This window comes from Asterias amurensis, chromosome 14 (assembly GCF_032118995.1).
Source record: "Asterias amurensis chromosome 14, ASM3211899v1".
Classification (NCBI taxonomy): Eukaryota; Metazoa; Echinodermata; class Asteroidea; order Forcipulatida; family Asteriidae; genus Asterias; species Asterias amurensis.
This window is the reverse complement of record NC_092661.1, coordinates 2,690,526-2,708,569: the sequence shown is the minus strand read 5'-3', so window position 1 is coordinate 2,708,569 and position 18,044 is coordinate 2,690,526. Positions and strand designations below refer to the sequence as shown.

The window sequence follows — 18,044 nt, the reverse complement described above, 5'->3', positions numbered from 1 at the left end:
TCAATCATGTTGCCCACCACTCCAGCCAATAGACACAATCGTTTCATCTACCTACGCTACGGTCCGATAACATCCGACTGTTTAAAAATAGAACAAGGCAGGAAGGGGCGCATTACAACTGGGGAAGGGGATATTAAGCTGTAGGACCATCTCGAAAATTCACAACAACATCTGACATCTTTGATCGACTTAGAGGAAATTTAAGGAGGATACAAATTGAAGCAAAACATGCTTTAACAGAAGATCTTTTTGGATTTTGTTTAAGTACACACAGCTGCTACAATGTAGTTATGCGGGACAAATCTGGTCAGGGTTAAATTGGGTTTGTTATTGTTGTTTTTTTGTCTCCACCTGTAAAAAGAATGAGCAGTTGGAATTAATTAGGTATCCAGAACATGTTGATTATTGTCATGATTGAGACAGACTGTGTCACATCTTTTAAGTAACTCAAACGATTTCCCTTCCCAGGAATAACAAAGAGGGTGCCGATCATGTTGTGCAATGTGTAGGCTGTTGGTCAATTAATTATACTACACTACTCCTATCTGTTAGATTAGTTTGGGTTGCAATGTCCTTTGTCATAATGTATAATATGACAAATTTTTGCGATAATCCTAATTCTCGATCCTAATATGAGCCAGACGATTGTTCCGGCGGAAGGTTACAATACAACACATGGCATGTACAATGTAAAAGTACACGTCTCAAGAATAAAAAAGTTAAAGCCCGTTTCACACTTCCTGCGAATGCGATACAAATGTTGACATCGCACATCACAGGGCTGTTTTCTCTGCAAATAATTTGCAGAAGTTGAGCACCTGTACTGTTCCAAAATATTCATTGAGAATTTGCGACGTCAAAAATCGTATCCCATTTGCATTCGCAGGAAGTATGAACCGGGCTTAAACCCTCTGGGTTGATGCTGCTCCTGCTAAGATAAAGACCATCGCAGAGCCCAGACATGCCAGAGGCCGAGTTGAGGCAACGTCTCGACGAGATGTGACGTACAGAACGATCACCCACCAACCCGTTCCCACGAATCCGAGGCAATTTTTTTTTTTTTTTTTACGATTGACTGACTATCACTTTACTTACTAGCTCACCCAACACAAATACAAACTGTGGGTTTAATTAATCAAGGTCAAGGACATGAAGAATGTATGAAATTCTTCTTTCTGGTATTACTATTAGGGCGCCCTCTTACATTATGATTTTCTGTTTTGTTTTAACTTTTTTTAGAGAACAGCTTGAAACAGCATCTACCTCTTCAACTGATTGCGATAATTAACAACACAAATCCAGTACTAAAAATTATAATTTACATACCAGATTGTTTCTTAATACGTCACTGATGCTGCTGATTAAGTTTCAAGGAAATTTAAAGACAGGATCGGGCACAAAAATCATTTAGAAATTCCCGAAGTGATGTTTCTCCTTTTTGCCATTCATCTTGATTTAGCGGTGAAACACAAGGGGGCTCGCCCACTATACGGTGCTACCATTTCATTGGTTGATACATTTTTCACGAAAGGGCACACTTTATCCAAATTAACAGTTTTTAACCAAATATGTGTATACACTACTACTATTTTGAGTAATTTTTTAGTGTAAATGTATTATGTATAAGCATATATAAGAAGAAATATACAATTTTAGTGCGCATTTTTCAACAAAAGTATAAAAACTAGTTATTTACATTAACCAATCAAAACTATCGTTTGTTAGAGCTAGGGAATGTATCGAACCCCGAAGTAAATTAATCTGGTGCCGTTATTCGGCCATGTGTTTCAGTAGAGATCAGTGGTTTCAGAGCATTGATTTACGAGGCGAGGGTCAGACGGGTTGTATGTACATTTCTTATGACAGAATGACCCCCATTCAAATGCACTGATTCTTTTGAATGCACTTGACATGTGTGTTTACATCCGGGTTGCATGGGATGTTTTGACCGCCCCCTTTTCAATCGTAGAACGTTTTCTATCAATTATCTATAAAAAATGAGGTCTGTTTGCCTGGATTGTGGACCAAATGGCAAGAGTCTTAATGCTGTATTGAATACTGATGTAAGTTTTTAAGTTTTCAACTAGTTTTTCAGTGCTGCACTGCGACAATCGGTGTGTCCGGCCACTCCGGAAATTCGTTGTGCGCTTGACAAATTTATAGCGGGCCCAAAGTGGCCTGCGGCCCCACCACTTCGTGCCGAGTGGTTTGGCATCAGTGTGGCTGGGTTTATAAACGAGGCAAGAGGATGGTGAGGCCGACCTATCACTAAAAATCAGGAGATATCAGATAGGTCTATCAGTCACTGATGAATCTTGACCCAAAATTGTTGTAATATAAATTATTGTGTTTAATTTAGCTTTTGTTTACCGGTACTTCACTTGTTTTATTTAATTTTAATTTTGGTTTATTATGAACTTTGCATGTTTGTTGTAGTGTCAATTATTATTTGGGCTTCCATTACATTATTAATTTATTTGTCTAAAAATCTACTAAAAACTTGTTTTACCAACTTCCAGGGTTGTTTAAATTATGTTAGTATTTTCTTGATCAAAATTATGATAGGGCCTACAGTTTTAAAATAGATAAATAAATCTTTTTGCAAAGTGTAAAAACATTTGGATCTCGATTTCGCAAAAATGCTGTTCTCGCAAGAAAATATTCTATGTGTGCAATAATATCAAATTTCGTAGTTGCGATATAGTAACCCTCTACCCTCCGGCCGTCAGGAGGAGGGTTTCGACATCCCAACTACCTTCATGATTGAATTTGAAGATGAACGCACTAACGGCAGACACACAGGGCCTCAGCTAACCACTTAGCTACTGGCTGCATTGGGGTATTTTACGTGCGTTGATAGTTTTGATAGGAACACCTGGAACTACAGGTTTATATGTCCCAACCGAAATAGTACTTGTCAAGACCGGGCCTACAGTTTGTTCATGTAGAACCCACATTCTGCTGATCAGAAACACCAGATCTTCAGTCCGGTGCTTTTCTTAACTGCTCGGCCACGGCACTCCTAACTTAAAACCTGTTTTTGTAATCCGTTTTGATCATTGTTTCCTCATTTCCTTCAGGTACCAGTTCCAGAACCTGAAGAGGATCAGGTATTAATCCAAGTAGAGGCATGCGGGTTATCATCAATAAGATTAGATGTCATCAAAGAGCTCTCGTTAGACAGGCAACATCTACCGATAGGGAGGGAAGTTGCTGGTGTGGTAACAAAGAGTAAGTAATTTATGGTGTTAGATGTTGTTTCTTCTTATTATTTAGTTGCTTAGTTTAAAGTTGGTGAGGTAGTGCATTCTGCTCTACCAGCCAGGCTCCTAGTGGATGATACCCAAGCCTTCCCCCTTCTGGAAAGTGAAGGTGGTAACCCAGTTTCAGCCACAGGAGTAGGTGGCTCCTAGTGGATGATGCCTACATCCTTGGACTGTGAAGGGGGTAACCCTGTTTCAGCCCTAGGAGTAGGTGGCTCCAAGTGAATGATACCCATGCCTACATCCTTCTGGAAAGTGAAGGGGGTAACCCTGTTTCAGCACTAGGAGTAGGTGGCTCCTAGTGGATGATGCCTACATCCTTGGACTGTGAAGGGGGTAACCCTGTTTCAGCCCTAGGAGTAGGTGGCTCCTAGTGGATGATACCCATGCCTACATCCTTGCGGACTGTGAAGGGGGTAACCCTGTTTCAGCCCCCCAGGAGTAGGTTGCTCCTAGTGAATAACACCCATGCCTACATCCTTCTGGACAGTGAAGTGGGTAACCTTGTTTCAGCCCTAGGAGTAGGTGGCTCCAAGTGAATGATACCCATGCCTACATCCTTCTGGAAAGTGAAGGGGGTAACCATGTTTCAGCCACAGGAGTAGGTGGCTCCTAGTGGATGATGCCTACATCTTTACGGACTGTGAAAAGGGTAACCCTGTTTCAGCCCCAGGAGTAGGTGGCTCCTAGTGGATGATACCCATGCCTACATCCTTAGGGACTGTGAAGTGGGTAGCCCTGTTGTCACATATCCACCCGCCAACAGAGGGCGGTGTTATTCAACATGGCTGATTAAACAGTTGTAACAGCTCAGAAGTCTCCTCGTTCCTCAATCCTTATTTAGGCCACATGCCAACATGGTGGCAGCGGTAAACTACTATACATGAAAATACATAGTAAAGACAGTACTTTTAGACACTTTCTGGCGAAATTCTCTGTCAGGAAATTGAAGTTTGACATCGTTTTTGTGCACCAAATCATACGGAGCCAACACAGCGTTTTGTGTACATCACTACACGTACACACACAGTCACAGACAACGTGCATCACCCGTTCAGTGGCGACCTCAACCCGATCCCGAGCTCCTGCTAACTTGGTAAGCCGTGCAATCTCCTTCATATTTTAACCACAGTGTCTCAACTAAAGTACCGCCATGTCAGAGAACGCAGGATTAAGCCCCAGAATGAACTGGGAAGATGCTGACCAAGCCAACTCAATACAGTTATTTCAGCAGCAGTGTGCCTTATATTTTTCTGTCAAAGATATACCTGTTGACAAGCAAGTTGATCACATTCTATTGTTCATGGGAGCCACAGGCATAAAGATCTACAACTCATGGAGCCTCACAGAGCCCGAGAAAAAAGACCCTACAGTTGTGTGGTCCAAATTCATGGCACAAATTCAGCCCAAAGAGAATTTTCGTGTGGCTAGGCTGTACCTACAGAAGTTTGCTCAACGTGATAGTGAAACAATAGATGATTTTCTCTCTCAACTCAAACTTCATGCCCAAAAGTGTGAGTTCAAGGATGATGCTGAGTTCCAGGACCGGGTCATTGAACAGTTCATAGCGGGTGTGAAGTACACTGAAGTCCAGAAAGATCTCCTCGGCAAGGACAAAACGCTTACAATACAGCAAACCCTTGACCTAGGACGAACACATGAAGCTTCGATCAACCACATGCGTCAGCTTGCCCAAGTCCAACCGACAGCACCACCTGATGCTGCAACAGTTGATGCCATCCGCTCCAAGCGAACATGCCGTAACTGTGGAGGCACACACCCCTTCCGCCCGAGAGACTGTTGCCCGGCATACAACTCAACTTGCCATAAGTGTGGCAAGAAGAACCACTGGCAAAACGTCTGCCGTTCCACTGGTTCCAATGATAGGCAGCCCAGAACACGTGATAGACCACCCTCTCGTCGTAAGCCCCGTACTCCCTCTAGAGGGCGCAAGAGGCCTAATCCAAAAGTACACTACATCTCTGAGCAAGATTACGAGAGTGAGTTTGAAGATGACTTTAATGAGATGGTCATAAGCCCAATCCTTGTCTCAAACATCAGTGCCATACACAATGCTGAGCAGCACGACAGCCCTGACACACGAGATGAGGTTTTCACTTTCATCGAGGTGAAACGTGACCGGAAAATGCTGGTGAAGCTCCACGTCAAAGTCGATACAGGAGCCCAGGGCAACACAATACCCCTGAGAATGTACCGCCGCATGTTTCCAGACAGACTTGACTCTGGTGGATTTCCAAGTTCTGACTCTACATCCAACCATAAAGCCATACTGACTGCTTACAACAACACAAGAATAAAGCAATATGGTTCTACTTCCCTTCCCTGCCGGTATGATGGAAGTGCCTGGGTGACAGCAGATTTCTTCGTCGTGGACTCTGACGGCCCAGCAATCCTTGGTTTGCCCACTTCTCGCAAACTGCAGCTTGTGACTCTGCACTGTGCAATAACGACACCACAGTGCCCCTCTATCAGCTGCACTCAGGATCTACAACGCCAATACCCTGACCAGTTTGACAGGATTGGTAACTTCCCTGGCAAATACCACATCGTCCTGGATGAAAATGCCCACCCTACAATCAGTGCTCCCCGCAAATGCCCCATAAAGATCAAAGATGAATTGAAGTCTGAGCTAGAGAACATGGAGCAACAAGGAGTGATCAGACGCGTCACTGAGCCGACTGATTGGGTAAGCAGTTTGACAGTCTCCAGACGAGAGAATGGGAAACTGCGTGTCTGCCTCGATCCGAAAGATCTTAACAACGCAATCAAAAGATGTCACCACAAAACTCCGACCATAGAAGAAATCACCCATAAGTTCTCAGGTGCCAAATTCTTCAGCAAGCTAGATGCCAAGAATGGCTACTGGTCGGTGAAACTGGATGACGAAAGCGCTCTACTCACAACATTCAACAGCCCCTTCGGTCGCTATTGCTACTTGAGACTACCCTTTGGCCTAGTGATGAGCCAAGACGTGTTCCAGCTACGCATGGACCAATTTCTCGAGAGCTGTCCTGGTGCAATTGGCATTGCAGATGACATTGTAGTTTTTGGCGCGACTGAGGCAGAACATGACAAAAATCTTCATCATCTGATGAAAGCCGCCAACCAGTACGGACTGATGTTCAATAGCTCAAAGTGTGCGATCAAGACCCCACAGATAAAGTTCTTTGGTATGATCTACGATAAGCATGGTGTACACCCCGACCCAGCGAAGGTTACAGCCATCAAACAGATCAATCCACCTCAGGATAAGACAGGACTCCAGGAATTCCTTGGCATGGTGACCTATCTCAGTCCCTTCATCCCGAACCTGTCCGACCATACATCTGACCTCAGGGCTCTCCTAAAGAAAGACATTGACTTCATCTGGTCTCCTTCACATCAGAGGGCTTTCGAGAAAGTCAAAGACCTCATCTGTGCTGAGACGATCCTCACTTACTTTGACCCCTCCAAAAAGACGACCATCCAAGTAGATGCCTCCATGAAAGGCCTGGGTGCAGCTCTAACCCAAGACGGCAAACCGGTCGCCTTTGCTTCAAAATCCCTCAGTCCGGCAGAACAACGGTATGCCAACATAGAGCGTGAACTCCTTGCAGTTGTCTTTGGATGTGAACGTTTTCACACATACATATATGGCGATCATTTCACTGTAGAAAGTGACCACAAGCCCCTGGAGATGATTCAGCGCAAATCACTAAAAGCCGCTCCTCCGAGACTGCAGCGAATGCTTCTCCGTCTCCAACCCTACGATGTCACAGTAACCTACAGACCAGGGAATGAAATGCTCCTGCCTGATGGCTTATCTCGTCTCCCTGTACCAGACGCCAATCACATAGACCTTGACCTGCATGTGACCTTTGTCCAGTTCACACAACCGCGCATTCGCTCTCTCCAACATGAAACAGCCTTGGATACCACCCTCATGACACTCAAAGATATAATCATAAAAGGATGGCCAGAGCGACGTCATGACGTCCCCAAAGCTCTCCATCAGTACTGGCCCTTTCGTGACGAGCTTGCAGTCGAAGATGGACTTATTGTTAAGGGTGGGTGCATTATCATCCCCGCTTCACAGCAACAACATGTCCTCCTCCAGCTCCATGAAGGCCACCAGGGTAGCGAAAAAACCAAGCTGAGAGCCAAAGAGTGTGTCTTTTGGGTAGGCATAACCAAAGACATCGACACACTTGTGAAAAACTGCCCAACTTGCCAGCGGTTCCAGACAGCACAACCACGAGAAACTCTTCTTCAACACACTGTCCCCACTCGCCCGTGGCAAGTTGTCGGTGCTGACCTGTTCTTCTTCGAAGGTGATAATTTTCTCATCGTGGCTGACTACTACTCAAAGTTTCCATTCATCCGGAAGCTACCAGTGCCATGCACAAGCCAAGCAGTTGTAAACGCCACCAAACAAATCTTCGCCGAACAAGGTATCCCTGAGAGAGTTGTCAGTGACAATGCCAGACACTACGACTCAAAACAGTACAAAGATTTCTCCGTCTCATGGTGTTTTGACCATATCACTTCTTCACCCCACTACCCCAGATCCAACGGTTTCATCGAGCGCACAATCCAAACAGTCAAGAAAACCATACGAAAGGCTCGATCCAGTGACAGTGATGTAAATATGGCACTCCTCTGTCTTCGAACGACCCCAGTTGACCATACTATTCCCAGCCCAGCTCAAATCCTCTACAACAGAAAACTCAGAGGCAACTTACCTGCGAAAATCCGCAACTCCCTCGCAGCTCGTGACAAGATCCAAGAGCGTTTGTATGAGCGTCAGAGTACCCAGAAACAATACCATGACAGACAAGCCAGAGATCTCCCTCCCCTACGGTCCGGTCAAACCATCTCCATTCTTGACCCCAACAGTGGCCGTTGGACACCAGCCACTGTAGCGGAGAAATGTCATGAACCGAGGTCATACATAGTCCGCACCCCCAATGGAAGTATCCTCCGTCGCAACCGCAGACACATTCGTGACTTGGAACCAGTCAAGAAGCGAGTGACCTTTGACATTGACCCTCAGACACCCTCACAGTCATCGCCCCAACCTCCAGTCACCACTCCCCCACGTGTCAACACACCAACCCCACCACCTCTCCATCAACCAACGGTTCAACATCCAGAGTACAAAACTCGCTCTGGAAGACTTGTGCGGAAACCTGAGAAACTCTCATTGTGAACATTGAACATTGAACACTCCATCATGATGCCACCCATGATATACTCAAACTTTTACTAAAAAATAAAAAAAAAATTCTTGCAAAAACTGATACTCAGTTTCTTACAAAAAATTCTTCTTTTTGACAAAACCAAAGTTTCTTTTATTTAAACCACACCAGACTCCTCTAGCAACCAAAGACCACAATGCTTCAAACTTTTGAGTTCATTCACAGAAAACTTTTTATTTTATTTCTAAACCTCATGTGATAGACTGGAAAAAACCTCCAGTGGAATCCTAAAATACAGGATCATTAACCAACCATTTTTCTACGGATGAATGCAGTTGATTCATCATTAATTTGATCAAAGAGCACAAAAACCTGTGTTCAACATTATAATTTTGTTGTATTTAAAATCTGTGATTTTACACTGTTCTTGGATTAAAATTTTTTTTTTTAAAAAGGGGGATGTCACATATCCACCCGCCAACAGAGGGCGGTGTTATTCAACATGGCTGATTAAACAGTTGTAACAGCTCAGAAGTCTCCTCGTTCCTCAATCCTTATTTAGGCCACATGCCAACACCTGTTTCAGCCCTAGGAGTAGGTGGCTCCTAGTGGATGATACCCATGCCTACATCCTTCTGGACAGTGAAGTGGGTAGCCCTGTTTCAGTCCCAAGAGTAGGTGGCGATGTGCTCCTGGTGACAGTTGATTTGGTTGACAGTTTAGCCCTAGTACTATTGTGGGATGTCAGTGCCTCCAATGACCCATTTAGCTCGAAAGTGTTCACACTTTGTTATTTAATGTTGGGTCATATTGTGCAGCTTTGACAATTACGAATGTCAAGTCCGTCTTTAAAAAAGAGCAAATACAGATTGTGCTTACCTTCATGAATTGTAAACTGGTTATTGTCTTATTGCAGTTGGAGGGAGTGTTTCTAGATGTAAAGTCGGGGACGAGGTCGCAGCTTTTCTTCCAGTGGATTCAGTGTGCTCTGGATGTGCCGAGTACTGCGTCGCCAACGAGTATGACTTAGGTAAGCTATTGGAAAAAACTTCCCCATCCGGCCACCACTTTTAATGTGATTTATTTTATTTTTCCAACGGATGTTGCACATGATCTCCTTTTTTGATATTCAAAGTATCATTGCATTGTTCTTAATGTAAAGCTCTATATAAAGCCCTTTTAAATTAATTTGAGAAGCATTTACAATCTTGTGCTTCTACACTTTTGCCTCTGGTCACTGGCCTTGGGCTATTTTATTGCATTCCTTAAACCATCATTCCTGTGCTGCTAAATATGTAGCCCACCAAGCTAAATCAATCAAAAGAGACATCTCTGCCCTCACAGGTACCCATTTACCCCTGGGTGATGAGAAGCAATTATAAATTATAGTTAAGGACAAAAGTGTCATGACCGAGATTCAAACCTGAACCATGATGACTTAGCAACAATAACTTGAGTTCGATGCTCTTAACCACCTGGGGCCAATTTCATAGAGCTGCTTAAGCAAAAGACAAAAAACACGAAAATAGCTCGCTTATTTTACACATGTTACTGGCCAAAATTTCCTGCCATATATACATTGCTTATGACTAGTATTAAGCTGTTGTTTACAATTTTTTTAGCATTACAATTGAGTGGAAGCTTGGCAGGTAATCTGATTTTACTAAGCAATGAATTTTTTGCTTTTAAAAGCAAAATTTTTTGCTTAAGCAGCTCTATGAAAATGGGCCCTGGCCATGACACCCTGCTTGCTGACCAACAGCTGCTTGCCTAAGTACAGGTCCTTTCAAAAGTAATATAAATTGTAATCTTTTTTTTTTAGTCATCAAGCCAATGAGAGTGAACTTCCATGATGCAGCGGCGTGTATAAGAGATGCAGTTAAGGCCTACACAGCGCTGCATTACATGGCAAGAGTATGCGCTGGGGATACTGTACTGGTCATCAATGGGGCATCGGTAAGTTTCATTGTAACTTAAGTGGACCTGTGGGGTGCTCCAAGGGGGGAGGGGGCGGACAATAGGTAAAAGTATCAGTTACCATGGTTACTAAATAAAAACCTACACTTAATCAGGATCACTCCTATATAAGCATGCCATTTAATAATAATCATAATAATATCGAAGTCTTACATGTATATAGCCCTCATAAGGGTTTACAAGGTGCTATGGGGCATACAGCAGCCACAACCAGGAAACACCGGGGCGAACCCCTTCTCTTTTCGAAAAGTGCACTGGGTTCAGCTTTTGTTTGCTTATCCTGATAATCATGTGGAAATTTGGATGGTAATCCTGTTTTTATCAAGGGAGAAATTAGCATCTCTATGAAATTGGGCCCTGACCCTAGCAGAGTCTTTCTGTTTAGCCTTCAAGAAAGACTCTGCTGGGGTCGTAGCGTCAGGCCACTTGCTATTTTTTGCAATTATAATAATTGGCAAATTCTTCCCTTTATTTGTTTTATAGTCAAGTGGGACGATAGCGATCCAGTTGGCCCAGCATTGGGGAGCTAAAGTACTCGCCACAGCGTCTTCACAAGAAGAATCCATCTACCTAGAAAGTTTCAAACCAGAGCTTGGTAAGCCCCCCCCCCCCCCACCACCCACTGCCCCTCGCCCCCTGATCTTAAAAATATCTTAAAAAACTGCCCCTCACCTCTGGATCTTTTATCAAAAAAGCCATTTACTAAGATGCAGGGGCTGCAAACTCCTTAGGGGTTGAGAAGATATTCCGAAAGACTTTGACCTGATGAACTGAGGTAGTGTGTAAGTGATTTAGAGTTCCGTAATAAAGCGAATTACCTAATGAAGTACACACTTTGAAAAAGTCCTTCCTAAACCCTTTATGTGACCATTTACTTCTAAAAAATCATCACAAAATACCCAGACCAGCTAATATTATTTGTTCATTTCTTTAATAATCAAAGTTTATCAGCAAAACTTTCAACCGAAAAAACATGAAACAGAAACCTAACTTTGTGTTTAGAAATTTGGATACTGTGTTTTAAAACAAACATTGGAAAATTTCAACATGATCTGGACATGATCCTGAATTTGATCTCATTATGTGAGTCGAAGTAGATCAAACTTTGCAGTCGTTTGTGACCGCCATGGGCAATTTGGAACAAGCCACTTGTGGCCACTATGGTCTCTAAAGGATTAAAACTTAAATAATGAATGATTGTTTCTCTACAGCCCAAGTAATTGAGACAGATCAGAGTAAGAAGTATGCCTTAACCCAACAGTGTATTGAGGAAACTGGAGGACTTGGTGTGGACTGCATCTTAGATGATGGGGGTAAGTGTTTCATCTTAAACAGCTGCATGCAAACTTTTAGGTCGATGACCCAGATGAAAATTTCAGGCACTCGGCCGCAATCCCACCTTAAGTTCTAAGACCAGTCATCAGTATGCTGGGCTTGAAATTTAACTGGACTGCAGGCCATACGCCATCTTCAAAGTTGAGCAGAGTATACTGTTTGAAACGTCGAGACCACACCGGCTCTTTTCAGAGCCAACACTCCCATGAAAGAGATTTAATACATGGTTGAACCAGCAAGTTTCCTGTTTTTAACTTTCCCTTTTCATCTTTTAAAATGACCCTTATTAAAGCAGTGCGTAGGGAACTGGTCCATATTACATGGAGGCCAGACGGATAAGAGCAGGGGACTCGAGCTCTGGTGATTCTGATCAGCAGAGTGTGGGTTCGGGCAAGACACTTGTGTCCTTAACAGGCAATTGACCATGATGCTTCTTCCTTCGGATGGGACGTTAAGCTGATGGTCCCGTGTGATGTGTAAGGCACATAAAAGAACCCAGTGCTCTTATCAAGAATAGAAGGGGCACGCCCAGGTGTTCCTGGTTTGATTGGCTGCATATTGCGCCACAGCACCTTGTAAACCAATGCATGGTGCTACACAAAAGGAGAAGGTCTCATGCTTCAAATGTAGCCCCACTTAACTTGCAGGCAAACACTGAATGTTGAAGCGCGCTCACTGAGTGACGGATATGAACGCTATATGAGAAGCCACTATCAATATTATGTTTCTTGTCCCAGTGAGCATGTTCCCGAAGGAGGAGGTAGACCCGATGCTCAGTCCGAGGAAACAAAAGAAACTTCAGACGCTTCCAACAAAACATGAGGTCATCTCAGCGCTAGGGGTCGGAGGTCGATGGGTCACGACACAAATGGATCTTCAGGTAACAAGATTTGTAGACAACAGGTGGAGACAGACATATATTGCATGGTCTTCCACTTTCCATCAGAGCCATCCAGACAAAAGAAATTTCAAAACAACCTTGAAAACACACTTTTTTAAGGAACATTTTTTCTAGTTCCATTTGGGATTACTTGCAAAAGATGACAATTGGGCTCAGCATTCTCTGTTTTCTGTTTTATTGCATGCACAGATGATTTCTAAGAACACTATGGGCTCTATCTATCTATACATGCTTTTACTGACCATTGCGCAAAAGCTCTGCTTCTAAAATGGATCCCTCTGCAGTGCCATTGGTTTTTTTTTGCATCTACTTTTCGATTTTTTTTACTGCTCAGACGTATTGATTGGTCTTGTCATTTTTTATTGCGATGCTATGCAGTATAAAGGGACCTGATTTCCTTGATGACCCTGGGGGTTGCCACTTTGGCAGTTTTTTGGGCAGCGACACACATAATCCTCATCACTTTAATTTTAATGGACTCAAATTAATATCTCTTCCTTTTCTCATAGCTTGATCCCCCGGATTCCCGTCTTCTTCACATGAGAGGTGCTAGTATCTCGTTCCTTAATGAGACAGTCTGGAACTTGTCTTGCGGACAACTGGGAAGATTCCTCCGTATCCTTGACAAATATTTATAATTAAATTCCAGAATCATAAAGAAAAGAAGGTAAAAGGAAAACCGCGCAATTCCAAGGCAAATTTGTGTGGATCATCGTATTCTACTTTTAAAACATCTTTCCAACCATATGCATTTTATAATAAACAGTTATAAACTCTTTTTATATACAAACTCGTCTGATCCAAGGCAAGGTGTTCCTTTAACATCTATGATTATGAGTGGCACAAATCAAGAAATTCTGATCAGCAACTAGAGAACAGTACATGTACTTGTTCTAGTCATTGTGAAATCAGCAGTTAACTTTGGGGATTTCGAACCCACAACCTTGTGGTTGCAAGTCGTGCAGTCTAACCACCAGACCACGATGACCTTTAGCTGGAACCCAGTTCCTGCTAAGCAAGATTTTTTGTGCTTAAACAGGCTTAATGAATTTAGGATTTGAGGCATTGCATGATATTTGGTTTGCGGTAACACCATGTGTGTATCTACTTGCCAGGTAGAGTTTGTTTTATTTTACTACTGTAGAGTAAATGTTCGGGAGACTTCTCAGTTCTGAAAAGAACTGTCCTGCTTTTTAAATTATTACAAGGGCGGATGGTATGGAAAATAGGCTGGGACTACTACTTTAGCTTATAGGATTGTGATTAACTGTACTGCCGCGGAGTAAGTTCTTAAAATGGTCTCAACGTTTCGACTAGCTTGCTCTAGTCATCGTCAGGCTTAAGAAATTGAGCCCAAGTGAATTTTTTTTTAACATGGAGTGCTGCATCTAAATAGCACAAGAAGTTGAGATTTTATGTACCTTAATAATGGCATCTCAGATATTTTTCAGTCTGTAATCAACGAGATGGGTAATGGAGTTCTGAGGTACGATTTTAAATTTTGATGAATCAGTTTTAGGAGAAAACTTCTCAAAAAAAACCAACTAACAAGTACAAGTTCTTGTTTCTTTGATAGCTTCTAAATGTGGCAGTGTCATTGCCGAGCGGTTAAGAGCACTGGATTCAAGCACTGGTGTTTAATCAGCAGGGTGTGGGTTCGGATCCCGGTCGTGACACTTGCTTAATAAAATTTGGGGAGGTAGTGCTTTCTGCTCTACCGGCCAGGCTTCGAATTGAAGATACCCAAGCCTACATTCGTATGGACTGTGAAAGGGGTAACCCTGTTTCAGCCCTAGGAGTAGGTGGCAATGGCCTCTGGAAAAAAATAATTGTAGCCCACACCTTGAAGTGGCCTTCAGGTCTTGTGTGTCAGGCGACTTGCATAAAAAATTGCTAGGGGTAAAAAATAACACTGCACCGCAGGAAGGTATGAACCACCATTTTGTTTTCGTTGAATTCAAATAATTACTTATTGATAATTCTTGTCTTTACAGACCAAACATTTCCCGATGTGTCAGCCTAGAGGAGGCGTGTGAAGCCTATAACAGTCTTCCAGCTCAGCGAATCGGAAAGACTATCGTCAAGATGTAGGATAGTACCGTCAGAACATTACGAGAAAACTCAAGTCAAGATTTTCCAAATCTGGCCACAAAAACTCGGCAACATTTTGAGGCTCGTGAATAACGGCAGCCTTGAAGCATCCGACAGGATCCTGCCAGATGTACCTTTGACCTCGCATCCCATTCACATGTATACACAAGTGAAATATAAACAACAACTAACCGGATATTTCGCGGAGGCAATAAAGGTGATTGCCTCCATGCCCCCCTGGTCGTTGCCTTGGTGCCCTTGAAAGTTTGAGTAGAAATTTACATTTTCCTCATAGGGTTCCCTTTACCAAAGAGAAAATGCCTTGGTGCCCTTGCCCTTTCAAAAACGAAGCAAACAGGCCTGAAACATTATGCACACTGTAGCAGCAGAAGATCAAATTGTTCAGTTAACTGCCAGTCTATGTAAGTGACAAACTACGTCAGACAATCATAACGCAGAAACTGAAAGCTTAAATGTACGTCACTGCAAGACACAAATGTTTTCATTGGGGTTAAAGACGGGGATAACATCATCTGTATGGAGTTATCCCAACTACAGAGGGCGCTGTGTATATAAACCTTTATTATCTAGCCTCTCGGGAGTTTAATCACCATCTTTCTTGATTCAAAGTCTACTACTTTAGAAGTTCTGTTTTTAATTGAGAGGAATTATGTGCACTCTTATGATAGGTTAATTTTGAAGCTTGAACTGGTAGTTTAAAGCCATTATACACTTTCGGTAAACAGTATTGTCCAAGTCCCACACTTCTTGTATCACAACTTATATATAAAATAACAAACCTGTGAAAATTTAGGCTCAATCGGTCATCGGAGTCGGGAGAAAATAGCGGGAATCCCACTCCTGTTTTCGCGCGTTTCGCCATGTCATGACATGTGTTTATAATAAATCCGTAATTCTCGCTATCGAGAATTGATATTGTTTTAATGTTTTCTCAAACAGTAAAGCATTTCATGGAACAATATTTCAAGAGAAGTCTTTCACCATTACCAAATTATTTGTAAATCTGTCAACTTTTTTTTTTTTTAAGGTATTTAAGTTCATACTTTGGTGAGACCCAGATAAGAAATTGTGTAATTTTTATGCAAAGGCCTACTTGTTATAAAGTTGGTAAAGTAAGCATCGTGCTAAATTATTCTTGTCTGACATGCAACGTTGATTAGAAATCAATAAAAGTGTCTAAAAATGTGGTCAAATGGAGACTTTTGGAAAATATTTGTGTTGTGTGTGTTTGAATTAACAACCCTCAATATATATATATGGCCAGATATGCGGTTGGTACTTGCTGTCGTGGATAGATTAGAGCTGGCTGATGAGAATACCATGACTAGTTTTTGTAGATCGCTGTATGAACATTAGCACCTTTAGGTTGCACCTTTACTAGTAACATGGAGCAATAAACTTATTGCTCCATGCTAGTAATGATCCTTAAAGAAACACGCTGCCTTGGATCGGTCGAGTTGGTCTTTGAAAAGCGTTTGTAACCGTTTGTTATGAAATGCATATGGTTGGAAAGATGTTGTAAAAGTAGAATACAATGATTCACACAAACACGCCTCGAAATTGCACGGTTTTCCTTTTACCTCGTCGACTAGCACAGTCGGCCATTTATGGAAGTCCAATTTTTTACTCCAATAAATGGCCGACCTTGTTAGTTCGCAAAGTAAAAGGAAAACCACGCACATTCGAGGCAAATTTGTGTGGATCATTGTATTCTACTTTTAAAACATCTTTCCAATCATGTGCATTTTACAACAAACGGTTATAAACGCTTTTTATGGACCAACTCGACCGATCCAAGGCAACATGTTCCTTTAAAGACACTGGACACCTTTGGTAATGTCAAAGACCAGTCTTCTCACTTGGTGTATTGCAACATATGCATAAAATAACAATTCAAAAAATTGAATTAAATAGGTCGCACAAGTTGGGAGAGAATAATGGGAAAAAAAACACCCTTGTCGCACAAAGTTGCGTGCTTTCAGATGCATGAATCGAGACCTCCAGGTCTCGAATTCAACTCAAATACTTTAGTGAGAAATTACTTCTGTCTCAAAATCTACATTACTTCAAAGGGAGCCATTTCTTTTTAAAGCTCTCGATTACTTGTTAGCAAGTAGGTTTTTATACTTGCATAATTACCAATAGTGTGCATAATTACAATGCACATTATGCATAAAACACTACGTGCATATGCATAAAACAATACGTGCAGCACATGCAAGTTTTGTTAATTTCCTTGTCCATGAACCACTTGGGAAAAACTGGAACACTTGATGACGTGGCCAAATGCCAAAACCCCAAAGTCACCATAAAGATGGTGTATATATCGGGAAGTTTAGTGCGTCACATGGTATTTTAGTCTTAGCTTGGTGATGTTGGACTGAGTCGATTGTTTATGAGGAACTTTGTGTCGTCCAGTGTCAAGTTACCGGAGCTCATGAACAAGGATCTTGTACAACCGTTTCCACTTCCACGAATTCTTGTATATTTAGAATTGAAAGTCGGATGTTAGCATTACTGATGAGTTAGTACATGACTTGGAACAGGAAGATAGCCAACAGAGTGGGTTTAAATGGCAAGGCCATTTATATTTTACAAAGGGCAATTCCACTTGGAACACAAAGATTCCCAACAGAGATCTCTACATGTTTAAAGGGCAAGGCCATTTTCATTTTGCAAAGGGCAATTCCCTTGTAAACAGGAAGATATCCAACAGGGTGGAATTTCAGATTTGAACATGTTTAAATGGCAAGGCCATTTATATTTTACAAAGGCAATTCCACTTGGAACAGGAAGATTCCCAACAGAGATCTTTGAACATGTTTAAAGGGCAAGGCCATTTTCATTTTGCAAAGGGCAATTCCCTTGTGAACAGGAAGATATCCAACCGAATGGAATTTCATATTTGAACAAGTTTAAAGGGCATGGCCATTTATTTTTTACAAAGGGCAAAGGGCAAGGCCGTTTATATATTACAAAGGGCAAAGCGCAAGGCGATTTATATTTTGCAAAGGGCAATTCCATTGGGCACAAGAAGATATCCAACCGAGTGGAATTTTCATCTTTGAACATGTTGAAAGGCCATTTTCATCTTGGACAGAGCAGTTCCACTGGAAAATCTTTAAAGCCACACCTTCGGTAATAAGTATTGTCCAAGTCCCACACTTCGTGTATCACAACTTATATATAAAATAACAATCCTGTGGAAATTTAGGCTCAATCGGACATCGGAGTCGGGAGAAAATAACGGGAAACCCC

General features: G+C 42.2%; 2 protein-coding genes across 3 annotated transcripts in view; one reads left to right on the top strand and one right to left on the bottom strand.

Annotated features, from left to right (window-relative positions):
• The window catches only part of LOC139947456 (intersectin-1-like), a 57,886-nt gene extending 56,425 nt beyond the window's left edge, over positions 1-1,461 (bottom strand). For both annotated transcript variants that reach the window (XM_071945367.1, XM_071945368.1), the window contains exon 1: positions 1,327-1,461. The gene's annotated coding sequence lies outside the window, so the exon portion shown is untranslated. The remainder of the gene's footprint in view (positions 1-1,326) is intronic.
• A 445-nt stretch (positions 1,462-1,906) lies between these two features.
• Positions 1,907-15,996, top strand: LOC139947021 (quinone oxidoreductase-like protein 1). The gene is made up of 10 exons (XM_071944837.1): positions 1,907-2,063; positions 3,081-3,231; positions 9,378-9,491; positions 10,284-10,417; positions 10,922-11,033; positions 11,650-11,751; positions 12,511-12,653; positions 13,184-13,289; positions 14,115-14,160; positions 14,669-15,996. Exons 1-10 carry the CDS (start codon positions 1,998-2,000, stop codon positions 14,763-14,765), a joined length of 1,071 nt encoding a protein of 356 aa, XP_071800938.1. The 5' UTR covers positions 1,907-1,997; the 3' UTR covers positions 14,766-15,996.
• Positions 15,997-18,044: the final 2,048 nt, after the last annotated feature.

Coding starts and splice junctions, on each gene's coding strand:
- LOC139947021 (XM_071944837.1), top strand. CDS start 1,998: ATGAGGTCTGTTTGCCTGGATTGTGGACCAAATGGCAAGAGTCTTAAT. Junction 3,232..9,377: donor TGCTGGTGTGGTAACAAAGA/GTAAGTAATTTA, acceptor GTCTTATTGCAG/TTGGAGGGAGTGTTTCTAGA. Junction 13,290..14,114: donor ACAACTGGGAAGATTCCTCC/GTATCCTTGACA, acceptor ATGGCATCTCAG/ATATTTTTCAGTCTGTAATC.